Genomic DNA, 27,692 nt, shown 5'->3' on the forward strand with positions numbered 1-27,692 from the left:
CCTGCCAAATGTTTTTGATCCGCCTTGCTGGCTCAACCCACAATCAAACAGTTTTTTTGAGAGGAGTTGTTTGCTTGAGGCCTTTAGCCTGACAAGACTTCTTATCCATCTTGGATTCTTCACATTACTACAACCTGGCTTTTGCCCTGGCTTTCCCTGGTTCTTGGGAACTGTAAACAAATTTTGTATCTTACTTGGTCCCTTTAAGAGTGTTTAAGAGTGCTGCTGGCTGAATTGTCTTTGTGGTTCTTCACACAAGCTTTCTTAACTGGATGGTTATGTTTACAAGACCATATTCTGGGCATCCTGCCAATTCTGCTACCAGAATTTTCAAGGACACTGGCTGTCTGGCCAGTCGTTTGGCTCAATTTCAAACTGCGCAATTCACAGACAGGTTCTCACAATTCTGGAATATTCTATTATTACAGAGTGGATGTCAAGATGCTAATTCTTTTAAACAAATTTTACGAGCGCCTTTCTTCCAAACAAAGTTCACATTTAAATTTTTTAAATCAAAATATAGATGGCACTTTCCTTTTTCTAATACATCCTAATTTCAGAGTATCATCTTCCAAAACGTGAGCTGCGATATCCCAAATTTCTATCTCTTTAATTCAACAAATCAAATTCTGTGCCTGTTACTTTATGTAGTTTTAATTTGTTGATAGAACAGATAAACATTTTGCATAGCTTCGCATTAAGACTTTCATAACAGTGAATAATAAAGCATTTAATATATATTAAATATATATAGAGATATAAAGAGTATAGTAAGGTACAAAATCTTAAAGGGATACACAATTCAAAGAAAAATTTCTAGTGCTCAGATTTCTTTCATATCTTGTAGAATGAAAGCAAGTCGTCAGCCTGGGCTGATATTATGACATCTTACATCATAGTCACTATGGAAACACTACAAACAATAGTTTTCTTAAAGAAACAGACACAAAATTAACTAACAATAAAAAACACAGGGTTTTAATCTTTACAGTGTTTACTTCAACCATGGTGTCTGCATTTTTTTTGTGTTCTACCATTGGGGTAAACGTGTTCAGTACAAATTAGATGGGCCGAAAGTCCCGTTTCCATGGTGTCCATGTGAGACAGCTTTTGACCACCCTGCTTCCCTTTCATCCTGCTGTGTAACGTTTAAAAAGAGGATTACAGTTATATTGCTGTCTTCACTCATTTCCAGTAGTCCGGAGGATGCCGGATTGTTGCCATTAAATCAGGACAGATGGGTTTTGATGGCAGACACGGAACTATTCCGCAACGGACAGGCGCGGCACCCGGAACCATCCCGCAACGGACAGGCGCGGCACCCGGAACCATCCCGCAACGGACAGGCGCGGCACCCGGAACCATCCCGCAACGGACACACACCCCTTGCACCTTTAATTAACATGGCGGCCCGGGAGGGTGAAGTCATTCAGGTGACGGACGGAGAATGAGGAGGCAGCGACCCCCTTCCTTTCTCCTCCACCCCATTCCTTTTCCTCCTCTCTGCACCCATTCTCCCCGTCTCTTCTTCTCTTCCTCCATTCTTTCTTACCGTCTCCTCTCCGCAACCTTTCCCTTCCTCTCCCTCCATTTTCTCCCGTCTCCCCTCTACCACTTTCCCTCCTCCTATCTCCACATTCTCTCTCACTCCCTCCGTTCTCTTATCATCTCCTCTGCGTATACCTTCTCCTCCTCCCTTCATTCTCTCTCCCCTCCATTCCGCTTTCTCTCCTCCCTCCCTCCATTCTCTCTCCATCTCCCCTCTGTACTTCTTCTCTATCTCTCCCTCCACCCCATTCCCTCTCCCCCTTCCCTCTCCCCCTCCCCATTCCCTCTCCCTCTCCCCATTCCCTCTCCCCCTCCCCATTCCCTCTCCCCCTCCCCATTCCCTCTCCCCCTCCCCATTCCCTCTCCCCCACCCCCATTCCCTCTCCCCAACCCCATTCCCTCTCCCCCACCCCCATTCCCTCTCCCCCTACTTCATTCTCTTTCCCTATGTCCTCTCCACACCCCTTTCTCCTCCAGCACAGAGTTCAGCCCCCACTGTGACATGGGGTCTCCACTTCTAGCCCCATGGGGTTGCAGTCTCTGCCATCTCTCCCCTGTTGCCCAACTCCTGCAGAGAGCACCATGTTTTCCACTGCTCTCTGGTAGGGTGAACATTTTCCCTGAGTATTGATCCCTGCCCATCCCATAAATTAGGTGTTCACACTTGTACTAAATTTGCATCTTTATTTACAGTATTCACAACATTTTTGAGTTAAAATGCAGTCCTAACTGTTTAGGGTGCCCACTCATCTGTGAAGTACTCCGAAGAGCAAATGAACCAAAATGCGCAGCTGATCACAAACTTAGAGCAATACAGCAGGGAAACAGGCTATTCAGCCCACTGTCTCTGGTCAACATTGACTACAGATTCTCTTTTCCACATTCCTCTTCTCTCCCCTACATGCTAGTAGCCAATTAACCCACCAGTCTTCCTATCTTTAGGAAGCACCCAGATGAAGCCCATTCAGCTAAGGAGAACATGCAAATTCCACACAGACAACTCCTAGAATAGGATTGAACACTGATTTGTGATGTCGTGAGGGATCAGCTGTGCAAAGGTATCCTTGGAACGGAAGGGGCAGGTCCTTCGGGCAGATCCTTTCATAGCCTGTTGCCTGGACTGTGGGTCTCCAACTGACTGCCTCGAAGCAGACAGGAGGTCTCCAAACTGATTCATCTTCCAGGAGTAAAACACAAAAGTGCAGATGCTGCAATTGTAGTAAAAATACAAAATTGCTGGAGGAACTCAGCAGGTCTCATAGCATCTGTAAGAGGTAAAGATATATTACCGATGTTTCAGGACTGAGCCCTTTCTCTAGCATTTCTGTGTTTTTACTTAATTCATCTCCCACCCCACCACACCCAGTGCACAAACATTATGTGCTGTCTGATGACTGAGTGTCCTGTTTCTCATGCACGGACCCTGTCTGCCTGTCCTGTATCTCAGACACTCACCCTGTGCTATCTGCCTGTTTCAGCGGTTGTCGCTCAGTGGAAAGGTGGCTCTGATCACCGGTGCCAGTTCAGGAATTGGTGCTGGTACAGCCATCCTGTTTGCCCGGCTGGGAGTCAGATTGGCACTGAATGGACGGAATGTGGAAAATCTTCACAAAGTGGGGAAGGAATGTGAGGATGTTGGGACAAGTGCGGTGAGTGTGGGCTGAAGCTGACATTGGGGAGGACTGGTGATGGTGGAGGAGAGTTAGCAGGCACTAATCCCTGTCCTAATTCACCCAGCACAGACCAAAGTGCTGGAGGACTCTGGTAATTACAGAGACGTGGCTCCAGGACTCTACTCCAGATTTGGCCATCCCGCTAGCCACATGTTGGTTTTGATTGTTTAAGTGGTTGTGTCTACTGGGTGTTGTGTGTTTTTGTGTGTGCATGTTCGTTGGGTTGTGTATGTACAATCAGATAATAATAAACTTGAACCCTGCAGGTCAAGCAGGATATACGGGAAAAAGTTGTCGACATTTTGGGTGGCACCCCTTCATCAAGACTGAGAGTGGGTGGGGTGGGGGGGGTGTTGGTGAGAGATGGCCAGTACAAAGGTGGGGTGGGGGGAAGAGAAGGGTGGCTCAAGGAAGGATGATAAACAGATGGACCCAGGTGAGAAAGGGGAGGGTGGTGTTAGAAGGCAGAGGTATGTAGGTGATAGGCAGATGGAGACAAAGAGAAAAGAAGTGGCAGAGGGAGCCAGGTAGGGGTAGGGTGTTGAGAAACTCGAGATGTTGCACACCTCGTGAGGATGGTAATTTAAGACTATTTATAAATTTTGAATACTCTTATTTATAAATTTTAAACCACAATATAATTACATTGCATTCAATTGTAAACTATTTAAAAAAAATATTATATGTAATATACTCCCTTCCTCCTCAACCACCCTCCCAACACCACACACCCCCCACCCCACACCCCTAAAAAAGAGAAAAGGAAGAAAAAAACTGGAGAATGCCAGGAAATAAAGCATACATACAGAAAAAAATATTTAAAAAAAAAATATTTATCTCTCAAATTATGTCATTTTCTCTAAAGGTATACAATTACAAAGTTCTGCATTCCATCTTTCCATACCAAAATCTATTTCTGATTTCCATGATATTGCTATACATTTTAGTTATACAACTGTTAAACCAATTAACGCAAATTCAATTTAATAAATATTTAAATTTAATTTTGGCCTTATAACCTTAAGGACTCTTGGGTCCTGTGGGAATTTGACCTCAGTAATTCATCCAAAAAAATTATCTACTTCTAACCAAAATTGTCTAACTTTAGGACGTTGCCAAGCTGAATGAAAAAAGGTTCTTACATCTAAAATATAAATTTGATATGGCAGGATTTAATCTTTAATTTTTTTTTTGCAGTGTCAAATATAACTGATGTAAAAATTTATATTGAACTAACCTATACCTTATTATAAGTTTAGTCATAATATTCTTAAACAAATCCATCAAATCCTTTTCACTTATTTGAGTATTTAAATCTAATTCCCATCTTAATCTTGATTTATGCACCCCAATTTTGGGGGCTTTAGTTTGAAGTAAGTTATACATTACTGAAATAAATTTATTTACAGAAGTATTTGAAATCAGTAATTCTAATTCAATTTGATTAGGTAGCAGACTGTAGTCAGACAGAAAGTTGGGCAGGGATTGACAGATGGAATTTAATCCTGATAAGAGCAAGGTGATGCATTTTTGGGAAGTCAAATGGAGCAGAATGTCTTCAGTTAGTGATAGGGCATTGAGGAATGTTGTGGAGCAGAGTGCTCTAGGGTCAATAGTTCTCTGGAAGAAGCAACACAGGTGGCCATGATGGTGAAAAGGCATGCAGTGTGCTGCTTTCAATGGTCACGGCACAGGTTGGGAAGCTGTAATGCAATGATCTAACACACTGCTACATTTCTGGTTGTGTCCCTACAGGAAGGATGAGATTGTGTTGGAGAGAGTGAGGAGAAGATTCATCCAGATGTTGCTTAGATTGGAGGTCTTAGTTGTGGGAAGAGAGTGGGTAGACTGGGCTTATTTTTCCTGGAGTGATGGCTGAGTGGTGACCTGATAGAAGTACAGTAAAACCCCAGTATCCAGTACCTATGGGGACTGGTAGATGCCAGAGAAGTTTATTTGCTGGTTGCTTGAGATTGCATATTGCATGGATTGGTGAACTGACTGCTAGGGGGTGCCAGTTTTAAACTTTTATATTTTTGATCCATTTATTTTCTTTGATTTTCTTTTGCTGGTCGCTTGAGGCTACTATTTGCTTGAATCCTGGATAACTGGGATTTTATTGTATATAGGATTCTGAGAGATAGAGATACCCACAACCTTATTTCTGTGGCAGCAATATGAAAAACTGGATGGCATAGGTTTTTGAGAGGAAGGAGTTTCAAGGGGATCTGAGGGGGATTTTACACAGAGAGTGGTTGTTAATCTGGAACTTGCTGTGAGAAGTGGAATTGGATACAATGACCAAGTTTAAGAGTCATTTAAACAGTCACTTAAATAAATGGCATTCAAGAATTCAGGCAAATAGATTAGTATTGATGAGCCAAAGGGCCTCTCTGACTTTCTGACAAGAATTCCAAGTGTAAGTTTGGTTGCAGTCACTGACAGAGCTTGGCCTTCATTGGGTCAGCGCCGGAGATCTGTTCTGATTCCTGGCTCTCTGCTTATTTCACATCCCTCCACGTTCAAGTTCCCTGTCAGTTTGCTCAGAGAGTTGTGCCGTTATTGAGTGTTAAACTCTGTGCTCCATCAGCCCCTGTTGTTGCCCGGTGACCTTACAGATGAGGCAAGTGTGAACAAGGTGATAGAGGAAACAGTGAGATGCTACGGACAGCTAGATGTGCTGGTGAACAGTGCGGGAATACTACTCTTGGGGACCATTGAAACCACAACCATGGAACAGTTTGATCACATCATGAATGTTAATGTCAGGTATGTATGCTCTTGGGCAGTTAGCATTTATTGATGTGTGACCCATGTAGTCAATTGCTCTGTCATACTCAGTCTGTTTCCCCTCTTTCTCCCCATTCCACAGTGTCTGTGTAGGGGAGCACTGAACTTTAAAAGTCCTACACCCTAAAAATTCTATCTACTTAATTGGGTAACAGGCCCTTCTGGCCCAAGAGCCCATGCCACCCAATTAACCTACCAACCCCATACAATTTTGGAGCGTGGGAGGAAACCGGAGTGTCCAGAGGAAATAGGTAACAGGGAGAATGTACAAACTCCTTACAGTCAGTGGCAGATTCAAACCTTGGATCACTGGCATGTTATAGTGTTGCCATCTCTTCCCTTTTGTAATTGATAAAATTATATACGAAGCCTATCCAACATTAACAGAAACTCCTCTAAATTATACTACTGATCTTCATTATTTCAAATGAATGAGTTGTGTATTTTACCTAGTTTATGGATCTAATTAAAATGATGATTGGCATTACTGCAAGTTAACTATTTTACAGGATTTTAAGTTTATGTGAATGCCATAATATCAGTGAAATCTCTCATGTTGAGTAAGTCATGTAAATGTATCCAAATTAAAAGTGCTTTTGTGAATTCATTTAAATGTTCATGTGATCTCTTCAACAGATCTATCTATCATCTCACACGCCTGGCTGTGCCTCACCTCATCCAAACCAAAGGCTGCATTGTCAATGTATCCAGTGTCAATGGGCAGCGTTCGGTGAGTGTGGAGAAACTGAAATGTTCAATCTGACCTGCTCATAGCTCAGCAGGACCCTGCTGGGTGAGCAGCATCCCCCGGCTGAGAGCCCATGGAGCTACTGTTCCTCTCCGTCCTGAATGGATCCAGATCCTCTCTGGATTGGCCTTGTAATCTGTTCCCTTACCCCCTTGTTCTCTCCACTCCTCCAGCTATCACACCCTCCCAGACCCACAGAAGTGCAGTGAACAGGGGCCACTTCACATTGTTGAAGGACTGATGAATTTCATTGCTGAACAGTTCTCCACAGTTTTAAGACTGCTCTGAATTGTTCTGTTTCTTCACCTTCCACCTGTGCTTTTAAATGTATTCATCATCTTTAACACCTCAATTGAATCACCCTTCATCCTCTATTCTCAGAAGGCAGACTCTCTATGCAACTCGCTGTCATAATGTTCTATTTAATCTGCCATGCACCCTATACACACCCAGTACATCCATCCTGAAGCTGGTGTGTGGCACACAGTTGGAATTTGACAATGTTCAGGCCATCATCTTGACGTGATACCCAATATTTCCAAGTCATGATAAGTTTTGGTACTTGTGCTTGATATTTTTACTTTATGGAAATGGAAACAAATTTCTTTACTAGGGTATTGTCTTTCTTTATCCATGGTCTTCTTGCATTGAACCTCATTTATCATGGGTTTGCCTTCTTGCACTTGTTACACCACTTCAGTACCACTGTCACCTGATGTTATCTGCTGAGTTAAAGTCAGAGACAGATATTTCAAGGAAAAGGTCACTGAGTCCACATCGAGCATCCACCATCTATTTACTCTACACCTTATTAATCCATGTTTTATTCTCCCCCACATTTCCATCAACTATCCCCAGAACCTACCACTCATCTACACATACTGGCCAAAGCTATCATTCTGCATGTTTTTAGGATGTGGGGGTATCTTTTTTATTTACAGCAGGGTAGAAACAGATTTTGCCCATTTAAATCCATGCTGCACAATTTCACCCATATTAACTTGCAACCCTGTATGTTTTGGAGGGTGGAGGAAACCAGAGCACATAGGGAAAGCCCATGCAGGTCACGGGGACAACATACAAATTTCCAGTGCCGGATTCAAACCTGGGTTTCAGGCATTAGGATAGTGGGAACAGGAACCCATGCAATCACAGAGAGACAGTGCAAACTCCACATAGTCAGTAACGGGAAGACAGGATTGAACTCCAGTCACAGGAGCGATGAACCAGTAGCTCTGCTCACTGCCCTGGCCACATGTACATAAAACCCTTTGGACATGGTCATTGTACCTGTGTCAATGAACACTCTTTGTCACATCCAGAGCCACATACAATGTGTTGCCTTTCTCCTGTTCCTAATATGTCCATCTGAATCAATCTCACTCACATTGTTCCAAGTGTTCATTCTTCATGATACAGTTTTTAGAGAATGTGTTTGTGGAGAGAACATTTAGCAATAAATGAAGTGTGACGGAGGAAACGAGGGTAAGTTTTCTTCTTTGCACAACTGCACAGTTGGGGAATTTTATTCCTCATCCATCCTGTTTGTCAAATTCTCGCAGCACATAGTTATAATCATGGATTCATTTGATGTTATCCATTAGTAGCCAACTATGTGTAATGGTGACATGTGGAGATCACTGATTCATACATACATATTCAGGTGAGGAAGCCCAGTGTGGAATTGTCAGTCATAGAACACAGCACAGCGCAGGAACAGACTCGTCAGCCCTCAATCTCTGTATCACTCAGAATCAGGTTTTATTGTCATGAACAAGTCATGAAATCCGGTGTTTTGTGGCAGCCTCATAGTGCAAACGTACATATTATAACCATCTTACAACATTACTATATAAAAATAAAATAATAACAATAATGGTGCGTGAAAAGTAAGGCCGTGTCTTTGGTTCATTGATTATTCAGGAATCTGATGGCAGTGGGGAAGAAGCTGTCCTTGTGTCGCTGAGTGCTCATCTTTAGGCTCCTGTACCTTTTCCCCGATGGTAGCAGAGTGAAGAGGGCGTGGCCTGGGTGGTGGGGGTCTTTGAGAATAGAAGCTGCTTTTTTAAGACACAGGATGCCAAATTGAACTAAAATTGTTAATTGCTCATTATCGATATCCCTCTATCCCCTGCATGTTGATGAGTTGACCTACTCTCATATATGACTCTACCACTACTCATGGCTGGCCATTCCAATCACCAATTTCACTTAGAAGATAGTGTTCATTTCTGGTCACCTTACTGCAGGAAGGATGTGGATACTATGGAGAGGGTACAATTTTCAACTTGCATATATTTTTTCTAATATTTTACTCTTATTTATTTTAATTTTTAAAATTATTTTCCTCAATTTGTTTTTGTTGGTTGCTTGAGGCTGCCGGTTGCTTGAATTCTGGATAGCCGGGGTTTTACTGTATGTTGAAGGGAGGGGGAAGTGAAGTACATCACATAGCTTTTGAAAGTCCACATGGACAACCACCTTAGTGCAGGCTTTGAAATATCCTCTGTCTGACGTAATGGAGCAAGATCTCTGCGATCTGTTCACACTCATCCCAGGAGTCTAGTCAGCTCTCCCTAGAGACATGTTCTACTAATGGTCCCATGACTGACATTAGTCTATAGTTGTCTGGTTTCTCTCTGTTCCCATCCTCAAATTAATTGTTATTCTCTAACAGCACCATTTCTGAAACAATATTTTGGAAGCAACATCTGAAGCATTTGCAATTTAAGCCCCTTTTTAATATCCTGGGGCAAAATCTGTCAGAGATGTCATCATCCTAATTACCTTCAATTTCTCAATATTATTTTCTAAGAAAATATCATTAAAGGATGAAACTTGCCCCCTTTCTGCTTTGAGGATCTTTTGTGCCGCTGGTAATTTGTGTTGCTGCCTCACAGGTCCAGTGTGCTGTCTGAGTGGAGTTTGCACACTTACCCTGTGACCATCTGGGTTTCCTCTAGGTGGTCCAGTCTCCACCAAAGTCATGAAGGGAGGGTTGGTAAGTTGACTGGCTGTGGTAAATTCCTGCTGGTGTGTAGGTGAGGGGTGAGAAAACAGGTTTGGAGACAATCAATCCAACACCCTGAGCCAACTCTCCAACACCCTGAACACTCCATTGATTAACTCCCAACTCTCCAACACCCTGAACACTGCAGTGATTAGCTATGAACTCCCCAACACCCTGAACACTCCAGTGATTAAGCCTGAACTCCCTAACACCCTGAACACTCCAGTGATTAACCACAAATTCTCCAACTCCCAACACTCTTAACATTCCAATGATTAACCCCTGAATTGTCCATTACCCTGAAGACTGCAGTGATTAACTCTGAACATCCAACACCCTGCCTGGATGTTGATTTATGTCGTTAATTACAGTGACATTTATTTTTTGTCAGACAGGATCATGCTGGGTGTTATGCAGCATTTGCTCGAGCTACCTCGCATCTGCCCTGGGGTATAGCCCTCTCCCCAGAACCCCTCCATCACCCACTCCACCTCTCCCCATCAGTGTCTGAAGGGGTTCCCCTCGCTCTGGCTTCAGCTGCTCAGCCGATGCACGCCTCTTGGCAGAACACAGGGTAGTATTTCTGGATTTAGTTTTTAACTTTGTTGAGCGAATGAGTTCAAAGGTTCACTCTGTACATCTTTCACCTGTTCTGATTGAGCGGAGATGGGACAAAGGAAACTTTCTCAGCTGGGGGGAGGGGGTGGGGGAATTGGTCAAGGTTGTGACCCATCCCTTCCACCTCAGGGCTGATACAACAGTCGGCCCCAGCCATGAGCAGCTACAGTGCTGGATTTGTGGCAATTATCATACAGAAAGTGTTGATGTGACTAATAAGTGCTTGGTAGGATAACTAATTTGAGTATAGATGTTGGAATTTGATTTCTAAGAAGCGACGATGAAACTCTGTGATTTAGCTCTGGGGTGGAACATGCAATATCCTTTTCCTTCCTCAGACTGGATTTGGATTTTAAAAATTGTTCCTTTCGAGTGCTGACTGAGCCCATCCTTCACAAGAGTTGTAAAATGTCTAAATACAGCCTCCAAGCATTATTATTAAAGATTATAATGAAATTTACAGGTTGAATGTGTATTTTGGGGAATCGGGGAGAATGTAATTCTTGCAGAATGAGGAGTGACCATGTACGCCTAGCCTAGCCCCATGATGCACTCTAATTGTTATGTGTTTGCCACAGTTCCCTGGAGTTGTAGCTTACTGTATGTCGAAATCAGCGTTGGACCAGTTCACTCGATGTCTGGCTCTAGGTGAGTGCACCCTATAACTTTAACTTTAATATCTTGAGCTTGCCTTCTCTTTCCCATCAAGCACTTTAAATTTAAATTAAAATTTTAAATCTTTTAAACTTAAATTTAGACATGCAGCATGGTAACAGGTCCTTTGGCCCATGATCCCATGTCGCCTAATTAACCTACAACCCCTGGTACATTTTGAAGTGTGGGAGGAAACTGGAGCCCTCGTGGAAAACTCATGCAGACTTGGGGAGAATGTACAAACTCCTTATAGACAGTGCAGGATTCAAACCCCAATCCTGGTCGCAGGCACTGTAACAGAGTAGTGCTAACCATGCTGCCCGACTGGGATCCTTCCAGGAAGGGCACTGACTTGAGCCCTCTCTGCACTGCACTGATCCTTCAAACATACAGATGGGTCAGATGCGGAGAAATTTTCCAGCAGCAAGTCTTCACTCTATGATCCTTCTTGCAGTGAGAGACATTCAATGTTTATTTGAGGATTCACCTGTAGGAATGAACCCAAACACTGTGTGCCCATGGGTTAAGTGTGTGCACACTTGGGGTTAGATGTCTGTGTGCGCATTGGGAGGGGGACAGGTGTGTGTGCAGGTGTACTCAGGAAGGTAGCTTGGTGTGCTTGTGTGACAGGCCTGTGTTTGCATGGGTTTGGTGTATGACTGTCCGTGGATGGTAGGTGTTTAGGAGGGTGGTTGGTGCTTACCTGCCTTCAGGGTGGGGTGTACAGCTGTCATCCCAATGTTTGCAGCTAGTGGGCCCTGGGTTCTTTTGTGGCTTGGGACTCTGACCATGTGGCAGTGCTGCCTCAGTGCATCATGAAGGAAGGGTAATACAGAAGGGGGGCACTTGGCTCATCCTATCAGTCCCTTTTGAAGCCTCATCACACTGGCTAAACTACAGCTCCTCCTCCCACCACAATGTGATGAGGGTTTCTGTCTCTGCCCCTCTCCTGGCAGGGAGTTCTGGGCACCACCACACTTAATCCTTCCTCTCACTTTCATCTTGCCCTCTGCTTTTTGACCCCTCTGCCCAGGGGAATAGGTTCTTCCTCTTGATGACAACCTAGCCCCCCATAATGTTGTCTCCTCTCAGTCTCCTCTGTTCCAAAGAGAACCAGCACAGCCTGCTCTCATATTCTCTTCACCTACATCCTGGCATCATCCTTGTTTATCCACTCTGCTCCCTCTCCAGTGTCCACATGTCCTTCCTTTAATGAGGTGACCGGGACTATATACAGGACTCGAGCTGTGGCTTAACATGATGTATTGTGGGGAGCATCTGGTATACCTTGCAGCTACTTTATCTGTGTTACCATTAACAATATATGGACAAACATTCCAAGATCTCTCCACTCTCCACACTTCTCATATCCTCCTTGGTACACCCCAAGACATCACTTTGTATTTCCTCCATTTAAATTCCATTTGCCACCTCTATCTGACCAGCCCATCAATTTGATAATAAGTTTGTTCCCATATACAATCTACATATGCACCAAAATTCTTTCTAGCAGCAATTGAACAAATTTTTTGTTTTTTAAAAAAATGACAAAAGTAACTAACAAGTACAATAATATACTTAATTGAATTAAAAAGGGAACAATATATAGAAAAAAAAGTTAATAAATATTCAGTTATCCAAGTGCAAAATAAGTGACTGCAAGATGCAGACAATCCTTTTGTAGAGTCCAAGCAGTCCCTGATTAGTGTAACTAGGGTCAGCTGTTGGAAAGAAACTGTTCTTGAATCTAGAGGTGCTAGTCTTCAGCTTCTGAACCTTTGAAGAGTTTGTGACCAGAGTGGTGGGCCTCACATAGATGTTTTCATAAGAACATAAGAAATAGGAGCAGAAGTAGGCCATCGAGCCTGCTCTACCATTCAATGCAATCACGGCTGATCTGATGATAGGCTCATCTCCATCTACCTGCCTTTATATCCTTTAATTCCCTTATTATGTAGAAATCTATCCAACCTTGTCTTAAATATATTTACTTAAGTTGCCTCGGCTGCTTCATTGGGCAGCAAATTCCACAGATTCATCACCCTTTGGGCCTAACCCTAACCCTCCTCATCTCTGTCCTAAATTTACCAAATGAATCCTGGGTACCCTACCAATGGAAACAACTTACCTACCTCAATATTATCTATGCCTTTCATAATGTTATATATTTTTATAAGATCCCCTCTCATTCTTCTAAATTCTGGGAGATCCAGTCCCAGACAATTCAATCTCTCCTCATAGGCCAACCCCTTCATTCCTGGAAATAACCTGGATAATCTTCTCTGCATTGCCTGCAAAGCCAGTACATTGGGAGGCACAGTTAGCTTAACAGTTAGCTTCATGCTGTTACAGCACCAGCGATCGGGACTGGGGCTTCGAATCCTCCGCTCTCTGTAAGGAATTTGTGTGTTCTCTCTGTGTGTTTGTGTAGGTGCTCCCTGGGGCTCCAGTTTCCTCCCACCTATCAAAATGTACCATGGGTTGTAGGTCAATTGGGTGGCTCGGGCTCATGGCCCAAAATGGTCTATTACTCTGTTGTTTATTTAAATTTAAAAATCCTTCCTCAATTAAGGAGACCAGAACTGCATGCAGTACTCCAGATGCAGTCTCACCAGTACTTTATACAGTTGTAGCATAACCTCCTTGCTCTTAAATTCAATCCCTCCAGCAATGAAGGCCAACATCCCATTCACCTTCTTGATAGCCTGCTACACCTGCCAACCAACCTTCTGCGATTCATGCACAAGCACTCCCAAGTCTTTGCACATCAGCATGCGGCAATCGCTTACCATTCAAATAATATTCTGATCTTCCATTCTTTCTTCCAAAGTGGATAACCTCACATTTTGCCAACATTGTATTCCATCTGCCAGACTCTTGCCCACTCACTTAATCTATCTATATCTCTCTGAAGACACTCCATATCCTTTGCATAATTTGTTTTTTCACTCAATTTAATGTTATCAGCAAACTTAGATACACTACACTGTGTCCCCTCTTCCAGATCGTTTATGTGAACAGTTGCAGGCCCAGCACTGACCCCTGCAGCACCCCACTCACCACCAATTGCCAACCAGAAAAATACCCCTGCATCCCAACTCTCTGTTTTCTATTGATTAATCCTTGCTAATACATCACCCCCAACTCTATGCAGCCTTATCTTCTGTATAAGTCTTTTATGTGGCACCTTATCAAACGCCTTCTGGAAATCCAGATAAACAATGTCCATCTGCTCCCCTCTATCTACTGCGTTCATTATATCTTCAAACCACTTTAGTAAATTTGTCAAACAGGACCTGCCTTTGCCAAATCCATGCTGCTTCTGTCTGATAGATTAATTTCACTCCAGATGCCTTGCTATTTCTTTTTTTTGGAACATTTTCTTTAAGAATTTTAAAAACCTCATCCATGTATACATGTTCAATAAAACTAAAAAAAAATTAAGTACATATATGGTGTGTGTGTGTCCCTTCCCACCACCAACCCCCCCCACTCACCCACCAGCCCTCCCCTAACGTATCAAAGAAAAAAATTAGGAGAATGTCAAAAAGAAATAGAAGTCTCAATTCAAATAATAATGGAACTGAGGGTTACCAACAGGATGGGCTTTCAGAGAGCCCTTCAAATTTTAAAACCAACATATTGTAAATATGGGTTCCATATTTTTAAAAAAATGATACTTATTACGTAGATTGTTATTTTATTGTGAAATACAAGAACGCAATTGAGCATGCCTTCTCTCTATCCCTAAGTTCATATTTGATTTCCAAATAATGGCTATGCACTTCCTAGAAATAGCTAAAGCTAATTGTAAAAATTTGATACATAGTTAATCTTAATTTAGGTCTAACTGCCTTAACATTACCCAACAAAAATAACATCGGATCCTGTGTGAGTTTTGCCCCTAATATTTTCTCCAAATTTTTTTTTACCTCTATCCAAAAAGGTTTTACTCTAGAACACTCCCAAGTAGAATGCAAAAGCAAACCAACTTCCTGATCACATTTGAATCATAAATCTGATAATGTTGGGTTCAACGTTTTAAATATTTGAAGAGTTAAATATAATTGATGTAAAAAAATTATATAACATAACAATTACAGCACGGAAACAGGCCATTAGGCCCTTCTAGTCCGCACCGAACCAAACACCCCTTTCTAGTCCCACCTCCCTGCACAATGCCCATAACCCTCCATCTTCTTCTCATCCATATACCTGTCCAACCTTTTCTTAAATAATACAATTGACTCCGCCGCCACTATTTCTCCCGGAAGCTCATTCCACACGGCTACCACTCTCTGAGTAAAGAAGTTCCCCCTCATGTTACCTCTAAACCTCTGCCCATTAATTCTTAACTCATGTCCTCTTGTTTTAATCTTTCCTCCTCTTAACGGAAATAGTCTATCCACATCCACTCTGTCTATCCCTTTCATAATCTTAAATACTTCTATCAAATCCCCTCTCAACCTTCTACGCTCCAAAGAATAAAGACCTAATCTGTCCAATCTCTCCCTATACTCTAGATGCTTAAACCCAGGTAACATTCTGGTAAACCTTCTCTGCACTCTCTCCACTCTGTTTATATCCTTCCTATAATTAGGCGACCAGAACTGCACACAGAACTCCAAATTAGGCCGCACCAACGTCTTATACAATCTCAACATCACCTCCCAACTCCTATATTCCATGCAATGATTGATAAAGGCCAGCATACTAAAAGCCTTCTTCACCACCCTATTCACGTGAGTTTCTACCTTCAGGGAACGATGTACCGTTACTCCTAAATCTTTCTGCTCTTCTGTATTCCTCAATGCTCTTCCATTTACCACGTATGTCCTATTCTGATTCTTCTTACCAAAATGAAGCACCTCACACTTATCAGCATTAAATTCCATCTGCCATTTTTCAGCCCACTTTTCTAAGCAGCCCAAATCCCTCTGCAATCCTTGAAAACCTTCTTCATTATCCACTATTCCACCTATCTTAGTATCGTCTGCATATTTACTAATCCAATTCACCACCCCATCATCTAGATCATTAATGTATATAACGAACAACAATTGGCCCAATACAGATCCTTGAGGCACACCACTGGTCACCGGCCTCCAACCTGACAGACAATTATCCACTACCACTCTCTGGCCTCTCCCTTTCAGCCAATGTTCAATCCATTTGACTATCTTAAAATTTATACCTAAAGACTGCACCTTCCTAACTAACCTTCCACGTGGTACCTTATCGAAGGCCTTACTGAAGTCCATATAGACAACATCCACTGCGCTACCCTCATCCACATTCCTAGTCACCTCTTCAAAAAATTCAATCAGATTGGTCAAACATGACCTTCCTCCCACAAATCCATGTTGAGTGCTCCTGATCAGACCCTGTCTATCCAGATGTTTATAAGTACTATCTCTAAGAATTTTCTCCATTAATTTACCTACCACAGACGTCAAACTTACAGGCCAATAGTTGCCAGGCTTCCTCCTTGAACCCTTTTTAAATAACGGAACCACATGCGCAATGCGCCAATCCTCCGGCACTATCCCCATATCTAATGACATTTGGAAAATTACCTTCAGAGCCTCTGCTATTTCCTCCTTCACTTCTCTCAATGTCCTGGGGAAGATCCCGACTGGTCGCGGAGACTTATCCACCTTTATATTCTTCAAAAGCCTTAAAACTACACCTTTTGTAATCTCTATATTCCCCATATTTACCCAATTTGCTTTTTTTTATCTCACATCTCCCAATATCCTTCTCCTTAGTGAATACCGAAGAAAAGAAACTGTTCAATATCTCCCCCATTTCTCTAGCCTCTACACACAGTTTTCCGCTCTGATTTTCTAAGGGACCAATTTTGTCTCTAGCTTTCCTCTTACCATTAACATATTTGTAGAACTCTTTTGGATTAGTTTTCACCCTGCTTGCCATAGTTTTCTCGTACCTTCTTTTAGCTTTCCTAATTCCTCTCTTAAGATTCCTCTTACATTCATTGTATCTTTCAAACATCTCCTTAACTCCATGCTTCTTATATCTAATGTACGCCTCCCTTTTTCTTCGAACCAAGTTTCCAATATTCCTTGAAAACCACGGCTCTCTCAAACCTTTTGCCCCTCCTTTTAACCTAACAAGAACATAAAGCTTTTGCACTCTCAAAATCTGATCTTTAAAAGACTTCCATCTCTCTACTACATCCTGCCCATAAAACAAATTGTCCCAATGCACACCCTGCAAGTCCTTTCGCATCTCCTCAAATCTAGCTTTTCCCCAATCAAAAACCTCAACCCTTGGCCCTGACTTCTCTCGTTCCATAATGACATTGAAGCTGATGGCATTATGATCACTGGACCCGAAGTGCTCGCCAACACTAACCTCTGTCACTTGACCCATCCCATTTGCCAACAGTAGATCTAACACTGCTCCTTCTCTGGTCGGCACCTCTACATATTGTTGTAAAAAACTATCTTGCACACATTTCACAAACTCTAACTCATCCAGTCCTTTCACAGAATGTGTTTCCCAATCTATATGTGGAAAATTAAAATCTCCCATAATTACAACCCTGTGCTTATCACAAATATCTACTATCTCCCTACAGATTTGCTCCTCTAGGTCTCGGTCCCCTCCGGGTGGTCTATAATACACCCCTACAAGTGTAACCTCTCCTTTCCTACTCCTCAGTTCCACCCAAATAGCCTCCGTGGATGTGCCCTCTAATCTATCCTTCCTAGGCACCGCTGTAATATTTTCCCTGACAAGCAATGCAACCCCACCTCCTCTTGCCCCTCCGACTCTATCACACCTAAAACAACGAAACCCAGGGATATTCAGTTGCTAATCACATCCCTACTGCAACCATGTCTCACTAATCGCTACCACATCATACTTCCAAGTATCAATCCACACCTTCAGCTCAACCACCTTTTTTACAATACTCCTGGCATTAAAATATATGAATTTCAGAGATTTCCCAATTTTTAATCCCTGTTTTCCCTCATCTTTAATAACAACATTATTTACTTTTCCTGCCAATTGCCCTTCATCTTCTTCCAGAGCATTTCCCTTCTCTATCACCTGCCCATCCATATTCAAATACTTACTACAAACTTTCTTTGTTTGCATTCTAACCTTCTCCTTACTGCTCTGTACTATTTTGTTCCCTCCCCCCAACCATTCTAGTTTAAAGGATCCTGAGTAGCCCTAGCAAATACCTCTGCCAGGATTCTGGTCCCCCTGGGATTTAAGTGTAACCCGTCCTTACTGTACAGGTCACATCTCCCCCAAAAAAGGTCCCAGTTATCCAGAAACTTAAAACCCTGCCCCTTACTCCACCCCTTCAGCCATGTGTTAATCCTCCACCTCATTCTATTTCTATTCACACTGTCTCATGGCACAGGGAGTAATCCAGAGATTACCCCCTTTGCGGTCCTTCTTTTTAACTCCCTACCTAACTGCCTGTACTCACTTTTTAGGACCTCTTCTCCATTTCTCCCTATGTCATTGGTACCTACATGTACATGTATGAACAAGTATATACCTAACATTAATCATTAATCATTAATTTCATCCAATCATCTATTTAAATCAACCTCCCGTCTTAATCTTGATTTATGAATTCCTAAATTATGAGCTGCTTTTTGAAGTAATTTATATATCACTGAAATAAACTTATTTATACCATCCTTACATATGAATAATTCTAATTCATTCTGTTTTGGCAGTAACAGTAATGAGCTAAATTATCAATCAAGAAAGCCTTAACCTGGTAATAACAAAAAATTTTTGGGACATTAAATTTTTCCTTCATTCATTGAAAGTAATAAATATACCAGCTTCAAAACAGTCTTATATTTTCTTAATCCCAATTCAACTCCAAATCCTCAAAAATTGATTATAATTTTTTGAGAAATCAAACTTTTTCCACCTATTTCATAATTATTTTATTCCATAGTTCAATCAAATGTTCCAAGATAGGCATATCTCTGCTTCCTATTTCTTCTTTAATGATAGCTTCAAGCATTTTCCCAACTACATATGTTAAACTAATTGGCCTATAGTTCCCAGCTTTTTGCTTACATCCTTTTTTAAATAGTGATGTGATATTCGGCATCTTTCAATCCACTGGGACCTGCCCAAAGTCTAGAGAATTTTGATAAATAATCATCAAGGCCTGTACTTATAACTTCTGCCATTTCTTTCGGTACCCTGGGATGCATTCCATCAGGACCAAGGGATTTATCTATCATTAGACCCTCACGTTTTCTGAGTACAGGCAGAATGAGTTCCGTCACCTGGGTCTGACCATAAACCGAATTTGTACACAAGGCAGAACAGGTACTTGCGGTTCTTTTAGCGATCGTGAGGTAACATTATGTGCATTTATGCACACACACTAATTGGGGAACAGCCTATTCGTAAGTATGAGTTGTTCATAACCCAGACGTTTGTAACCCGGGGACTGCCTGTACTATCTTTTTAGAGATAGCTATTACATCTAAATCCTCACCTCCCATCATACCCATAACATTTGTTCAATGATGTTCAGTGGATGGGAGGTTGGAACATGTGATGGACCTGGTTACATTTGCTGCCTTTTGCAGTCTTCTGTATTTCCTGGGCATTAAAATGATCAAACCAGGGTGTGATGCAACCAGCCAGAATGCTTTCTACTGTGCACCTATAGTTGTCTGATGGTGTATCCAATGGCATGCCAGATCTCTTCAGACTTTTGAAAGTAGAGCCATCGATGTGCCTTCTTCACGGTTATCTTGAGCTGGCTCCAGGAGACATTTTCTGAATTATGGACTCCCAGGAACGCAAAGGTTCTCACCCTCCCCACCTCAGTCCCATCAATGTGTGGTTCCTTGTTTCCCTTATTTGAAATTCACAATGAGCTCCTTGATTTTGGTGCATTGAGCAGGATTGTTGTGGCATCACCCAACTAGACTCGGAATTTCCAAGCTGTATTCTGACTCATCATTTCACCTAATTCAGCCAACAACGCCTTCCTGCAATTTTCCCCCTCACTGAGAATCACGCTGCCAATTTTTGCCATTGATCCTCGCTGTAACCTTGTCCAGGTGATGTCAGTCTGTGGATACTGAGGCCGGTTAATGCATCAGGAATGATCTGTCTTGTTCTGGGCCCAACATGTGCATCAGATGGGGAACACGTCTCACCATTGAACGCCTCACTACTACACATTTTTGTGTTGGGATCCTGGATCAGGATAGAATACAGTTGCATTGACATTGAGTGAGTGTACATCCCTGAGTAACACCGTGCTTCTTCCCCACAGATCTGGCTCCTAAGGAGGTTCGGGTGAATGCTGTGAGGTGAGTAATGCAGAGAGCTCGTCTAACCAATTTTGACCTCCTTTGGTAGTAATGTCTCCAGTTTTGGTTCATCACACTATTCCTAATCCAATAACCTCCCAGAGACATAGGTCAGACAGTGTGGAAACAAGTCCTTTGGCCCAACTTGCCCACACTGACCAAAATGTCCCACCCACATTAGTCCCACCTGCCTGCATTTGGCTCATTTCTCTCTAAACCCATCCTATAAATCTGTCCAAATGTTTCTTAAATGTTACAATCTTCCGGCAGCCTGTTCCATACAAAAAAAAAACAGGTTCTTGTTAAATTTCTCCTGGTGTTAAAGTGAACTTTTGGTTGTTTGAAAAGAAATATGAATATAGTTGCACAAACAAACTTTGTTAATCACTTTGCAAAGTGTGATTACAGCAAGAATCACTCCCACGAGCAGTTAGTCTCACTCCAAGAGTCCACCTGATGGCTTACAAGTCATATATTAATACCTTCAGACCCCTAGGTTTTTCTAGAAAATTTGAACAGACTGCTCCATATAAGTACATATTCCTTAGAATTCTCTTGGGATTCGTTAAGTAGGGTCGTGTTCCTCGCCCAATGGTTAATTGTCTTTTACTGTCTTGCCAAATAAGGAGATTGTAGTCAACTTTAGCTGAAAACAAGAACGAAAGGAATGCAGCCAGCTTCTCTCTTCCTGTCAACATTTTAAACATTACATTGTCACCAGCTCACCTTAAACTTATGTCTTCTGCTTCTCAATTCCCCTACTGTGGGCAAAAGACTGTGCATTCACCTGATCTATTCCTCTCATGATTTTATACACCCCTATGAGATCACCCCTCATCCTCCTTCACTTCAAGGAATACAGCCCCAGCCTGCTCAGCCTCTCCTTCCTGAAGTGTAGACTCCAGATGGTTATGTACTCTCCCTTGGCCCCATGTAACCTGTGTGTAATCTTGAAAAGTGAATGGTCAGCTTTTCCAATGTTGTACCCCACCCCCTCATCTTGGTCACATATATAGCTTCTGAACAGGAGGCACCAGCTGAATCTTCTCACCCACCCAGCTGCAGAGGGCATTGTCACCAGCTTCTGTCCCCAGCTCATCAGCCAATGCAGTACCAAGGAAAAGCACAGCCCAGCTGCACATCAACCTTGTCCTACCCCCAGCCACCCATCCTCACCTGTCCATTCCTCTCGGTCTCTCAGTGTCACTCTCTCCTCTCCTTCCTAGTCCTGGAGTCATCATCACGGAGATCCACAAGCGTGCTGGCCTGAACGAGGGGGATTACCACGAGGTAAGTGGTAGCTGCAGGCTAGGCTTCTCTGCTGGTCCAACAGTGCGGCATCATGCTATGCTATCACTGAGATTTTCATCTAACTGGGAATTGATACTTTAATTGGGTTCACATCTTTGATCCCAAAACTGGGGTAACACTTGCCAGTCCAGGCTGAATCTCCTTGCTCTTTGCCCAGAGGGGGCTCACAGGCTTAATAATTAGAGGCTGCCTTGGGAGGCAGGGGTAAATTCCAGGCTCAGGAACATTTGCCTTCATGCATAGGCTTGCATTAGGCATGGTATTGTAGCGGGCTGAGCGACCACGTGGTTAGACCAAAAAATTATTACTTAGTCAAGAGGTTCTCAACCTTTTCCTTTCCCCTCACATACCACTTTAAGTATTCCCTATGCCATAGGTGCTCTGTGTTTTGTAAGGGATTGCTTAAGCCAGTATGTGAGGGGAAAGAAAAGGTTGAGAACCACTGCCTTAGTCTGTTCACAGAGTACAGATCTTCCTTGAACTCATCATCCACCTCTTGCTTGCACTCTTTCTGTTCTGGTGGGCTTGAGTATTTTCATTGCACAGTTACACTCCTCGCCTGGTTCAAACCAGCGCTCAGACCTCACAGCTCTGCTTGGTGAACCACTTGCCAATGATGCAGGGGAGGAGCTCCTGCAGCGCTGCTGGCTGAGATGTCATCTGTGCTGAAGGAACAACCAATATCTTGCCCAGTCAGGGTTGTGTGTGATGACATTGGAAGCTTGCTGTCACAGAACATTCTGCAGATGGTGCATTACACCAATGTGCTGGCGGAACTCAGCAGGTCACCCAGTCCCATAAGAAGTAAGAGTGTGCCCCTAGTCAGGTTGGCTACTTGATGCCAGCACCTGCAGATTTTCTTGTTTAACTCCATTCTGTGATTTCTTTTTACAAAAATATTCTTTATTTGCAATAAATTATATACAATATAGGAGAAAAAAACTTTATGTTCATAGTTTCAATCATTTGAGTTAATTATATACAACACAGGAAAAACTGTTCAAAACCTTTAACATAGTGTCTATCATTTCATCAATATGCATTTCACATTTTCCATTCTTCTCTTAATACTCTGTTACCACCACAAGGCACCTTGTTGTTTCTCCACCCCACCCCCACCCCCACCGGCGTAATGTCAGTGGTTCTAACTGTGATGGCTTTCGACACAAGACGAAGTCTATCTGATCGGCTTGAGCCGTCCAATCTCAAACAGGTGGGCTGCGGCTGTGCTCCACCTGCAGGGTTGCTGAAGGCGTCGCACAGCAATGCATCCTTTACTGTCTCTATCAAGAGTCTAGAGGAGCTGTCAAGTCTGCCGTCAGCACCACCAGATCATCCAGCTGTATCTAAGATGCTGTTGAAGTCACCGACCAGAACAACCGGTCTGGAAGTCGCCAGCAATGGTGGGAGTTTCTGGAAGACGGCCAGCCTCTCACTCCACATGAGCAAGGTGTACACATTGATCAGCTGGAGCTGGGTGTCTTGGTACTTCAGATCCACCACGAGGAGATGTCCTCCAAACACCTCCTTAACCCCAGTGATTACAAAGTTTCACCCCCTTGCAGCAAGATGCCCCGACCACACAGACAGCCCATGGAGCCACCATCGCGATCACCTCCGATAGTTTCGGAGGTGTGGCAACCTGCACTCAGCTTTGACTTTACCAAGGTAAAAAGGTAAAGGTTCCATTATTGTCATGTGATACTATATTTAGAATGTAACATACCTGAAATTCTTTAAAGTTTGTTTACTGTAAGGCAGGCAGAGAGCTGCCACTTTGTCCAGTGCCCCTCACAGAAACCTACAGCACCTGGTGTTCCAAGGCAATCTCCCCTCCAAGTACTGACCATGCCTGAGCTTACTTAGCTTCTCAGATCAGACAATCTCAGGTGTATTCAGGCTATTAGGTGGTAATTGTAAAGTGTAAACACATCATGTAGTGAGTTTAACATGGCGCATGTTTAGAGTTGCAAATTTAATTCCATTTTTGGTTCAGAAGAGTCCAGAGTTCATAATCTTTTTAGTTCGGTCCTTGTTCATCAGCCTGAGCCCACATGCCCACCACTTTGGTGAACTTCAGTACTGATTTTGGGCTCAGGAACAGGGTGTGATCTTCCTCTGGGAGAGGATACTCCTTGGGCAACACTGGTGGTGTCACTGAGGGAAGATCTGACTGAGCTCCTACTCCTCCATCTCTGGTTTGTATTCTTCTCCTGTAGCACAGTATCTGGGTTGCTCCTGGTCTCCTGGATCTGCGAAGCAACTGCCTCTGTGCTGCTCCCAGTCTCCTGGAGCTGGGGATGATGCCCTCTCCACTGCTCCTAGTCACCTGGAGCCACTGGCCTCAGCCTTGCTCTCGGCCTCCTGGGGCTGGGGGTTGCTAGGTGTTGTACCTCCCACCATCAGGCTTAATTGTAATCCATTATCTTCCTTTCTTTCTTCTGTCTGCATCCTCCTCAAATGCCGAGAGGCTGCTGCCTTCTGCTTGTGCCCTAACCCATTTATTACCCCCTGCTTGCGCTGTCCTTTGCAGATTTCTTTGTTGAAGCTTCTTGCCTTTTTTACCTTTTCCCCACCATCTCTCATTCCCCCTCCGCAGCTCCCTCCTCCATCAACTCTGCCTCTTCAGGAGGGACCTCCAGACTTGTGGCTGGGGTTTGAGGGTTGGATGTGTTTGGGGTCTCCTCTCTTCCCTGATCTTGGTCTCTGACAGAGTCTGTGAAACTCCGAGTCCCTGTCACAGTTGCATTTGAGGGGGTGTTGACCTCATTTGGAGGTGGGTGGGGGGGGCGTTGTCTATTTTCCCCCTTACTGCCTGTGCATAAGTGGCTACATGTTTTGGGCCGGCCTTGTAGAGGTGACCTACTTCTCTACACAGGTTGCAGCACTCTCCACAGTCCTTGGTCTGGTGGCCTTATTTGCAATTTTTGCAGATAACTGCATTGCAATGGGCTGTCACATATCACTGTTTAATACAATTCCTGCACATTCTGGGCTGTCCGGCATAGACCAGGTACCCACAGTTCCCTCTGATGGCAAACATGTGGGGGGGGGGGGGCGATGGGTGGTGGATGATGGCCCTTTTCCTGTCTTCTCTCAGCTTTACCTTCACTTGGCATTTGCTGGTTCAGATTCTGAATGTGTCTTTGACGTCCACACAGGTCCCTATCCCCTCGGCACAATGGCCAAGGTGAGCACATCCACAACTGGCACATGTGGTTTAAATGAGTGCATTGTTATCACCTATTCCTTCTGTGTTGGAAGGGTGAAGAGTGGATGCACCTTGAAAAGTGAGCCACGTTCCCCTTCACCTGAAACTCCCGAAGCAACTTCTGCCATCCAGCCACGTGGTCTTGAATGTCACATGGAAGTGATTGTTGTCCACGACATCCTGGAGGCAGTGGATGTCCTTTTCCTCAAACTTGAGGTACTCCATCAAAACCTTGTGCACGAAGAGGTTCTGGGAAAATGGCGATCTCTCGATAAGGTCCTTCACTGCCACCCTGATGGTGTTTCACAATCTGAGCGCTGCTGAAGAGCTTCTTATTGCAACTATCTTTGTGATGCTGGTGGAGGCGGGTTACAACTGGAGGGGTGTTAGATTGGTCCTCCAATCCACATCAGCAGGCCAACGATTTCATCCTCTCTGAAGTCTTTCTCCTCCTCCGTCTTCTTCCTCACTTCTCACAGATCAGATTAGTCCATTCTGATAAGAACAGATACTATACTTGATCTTAGCCAAAAGGCTAAGAAGCAATCAAGTGTTGTTCCTCCAATTTACAGGCGATCTTGGTGGGAGTTTCTGTAGGTGGTACAGGTGAGGACCAGGGATCCTCATTAGCAGGACTTCTTTGCCCTGGCACTCTGCTGTAGTTGCACTATTCAGGAGAAGGAATGATACTCCATTCTACCTGATTTGAGTTTGGTAGATCACGGAAGGTGTGTCATAAGCCTTCCTCGGCAATGGTGAATCCACAGACGGGGAGGTTTGGGTGTTAATACAGTGGGTGGTCACTATTGGGAAGTTGTCCAGCATTGGCCTGCACTGGAAATAGAAAGGAACACCAGCCAGTGGGCCACTTCAGAGGGGAGAGTTTAGGACAGAAGGGAGCACATGTGGATCAGGCATCTACCTGTACCAACAAAGGGCCCAGGCCTGAAACATTGAATGCCTTTTGTTTCCTATGGATGCTGGATGACCTGATGAGTTTCTCCAACACCTTTGTGTATTGCACATGATTGACAGCTATTGATGGAGTGTATTCCTGCTAGAGGATGCAATTGGAAGGGCAGGATTACAGCTGGGGAGTGGGATAGTAGAAGAGAGTGGACAGTTTGGGGAAGAAGTGGGGGCTGGGGTGACCAGCCTGAGAGGAACAGTTGGTGTCAGGGGAGAGGGTTGATTTGGAAAGGGGGGATGGTGGGGTTGGTGGTTGGGTGCCTGGATGCTGACTCCAACTTTATGATCATGTGGACTGTACATAGACAACCAGGCAAAACAGCATTTCTCTGGACCACGGTGCACACATGCACACTCTTATGTGCGAAGACACACACACATATTCATAAACACACAGGCATGCACACACACTCTCACACACACACATTCTCTCTCTCTCTCACACACACACACACACACACAATTACACTCACTCTCACTAACTCCTTTCCTCCTTTCCTTTTAGTTCCTGAAAAAATGCAAAGTGACCCATGCCTTGGGACGCCCAGGACAGGTGGACGAAGTTGCCCAGGCCATCGCCTTCCTTGCCTCTGACGCAGCGTCCTTCATCACAGGTGTCACCTTGCCTGTAGATGGTGGCCGCCATGCCATGTGCCCACGATGAACAAACAAACCCCTGTCTACCATGGACAGGGCATGGGTTTGCAGAGTAGGGGGGGGGGGGGCGGTGGGCGGTGGCTGGTGCAATTGGAGCCTGTGGAATCTGTAAATTTCATAGAATCCATGGAGAATGTCATCTCAGCACTGGAGCTTCTACATACCTGGGTTCTCTACATGATGCTGTGTTAAAGAGACTGCAAGGGAAAGGTCAAAGTGCATAAAGCCAGCACTATTGTCAATACACTTGATACCTCCATTCAACCTCAAATAAACCTGACACTGATTCTGCTTTGGAGCTATCATTTTTGTTTCACTCCAGTATAATTTTGCATAACTGTGTTTGATTTCTTCCCCTGCCCCTTCCCCAGATCATCCAGTTTAAACTTTTCTTCCTGGTGTGGACGTTCTGGCCAGGAGCCGTGGGCCACTCTCAACACCACCAGCTGTTGCTACTCCCTCAACCCTCCAGCATAACTCTGTAGATATATTCCATGTGCCAGGTTAGTCTGCCTCCTCTGAAAACCTGAGCAAACCCAGATGGCTGGCCTAACTCGCAAAGAGACCTTAACATGCTCTTCCTTACTTGCATCAACGAGTGTTCTAGAAACATTTTAAAAGTTTCATCTGGGACTCCAGATCTCTCCTCGTACGTGTCCTTCCCTAATCCTAACCACCCATATCGGCATCTTCTGGGCTTCTGCCCCCCTCTAATTCTTAACCTCCAAAGCCTCCACTATTCCTTCCAACCTTGCACCATCTCTGGGCTCCTCCTGTTCTGTCATCTTTCTCACCAGATCATTTTTTTGCATTATTGACTATGCTTCATACTGGCTGATCTAGAACCCTGGGTCACCATGTCTATCCCTCTTCTCCAAAATGCACCTTAGAACTAACCTCTCTCGCACCAGGCTCTGTCTCACACAGACTTTGGGCCTTTGAGTAACTCTGCAAGGGCTCATCTCATTTTGCTGCATTAGATTTTAATGCCATCACTCCCATGTATGGGGCTAATCAATTTCACCAACCAACCCATGGACCCCAAGGAGGCAAATTTCATTGGGTTCAAAGTTCCCACTGGTTGAAATTTAACATCAGCACTTGTTCAAATTAAAAAGTAACTCTGATCTCCAAATCTGAAATAACAGCAGAAAATACTGAAAAT

At 43.7% G+C, this 27,692-nt stretch overlaps 1 protein-coding gene and 1 pseudogene across 1 annotated transcript; one reads left to right on the plus strand and one right to left on the minus strand.

Moving 5' to 3' along the window:
- The first annotated feature begins 1,110 nt into the window (after nucleotides 1-1,110).
- On the plus strand, nucleotides 1,111-26,818 carry LOC138761929 (3-oxoacyl-[acyl-carrier-protein] reductase FabG). Its single transcript, XM_069934919.1, has 8 exons — nucleotides 1,111-1,433; nucleotides 3,027-3,197; nucleotides 5,812-5,990; nucleotides 6,648-6,741; nucleotides 10,966-11,035; nucleotides 20,343-20,379; nucleotides 21,606-21,669; nucleotides 26,376-26,818. Exons 1-8 carry the CDS (start codon nucleotides 1,248-1,250, stop codon nucleotides 26,532-26,534), a joined length of 960 nt encoding a protein of 319 aa, XP_069791020.1. The 5' UTR covers nucleotides 1,111-1,247; the 3' UTR covers nucleotides 26,535-26,818.
- Nucleotides 25,280-25,448, minus strand: LOC138752075 (U2 spliceosomal RNA; annotated as a pseudogene).
- Nucleotides 26,819-27,692: the final 874 nt, after the last annotated feature.

This window comes from Narcine bancroftii, chromosome 1 (assembly GCF_036971445.1).
Source record: "Narcine bancroftii isolate sNarBan1 chromosome 1, sNarBan1.hap1, whole genome shotgun sequence".
Classification (NCBI taxonomy): domain Eukaryota; kingdom Metazoa; phylum Chordata; class Chondrichthyes; order Torpediniformes; family Narcinidae; genus Narcine; species Narcine bancroftii.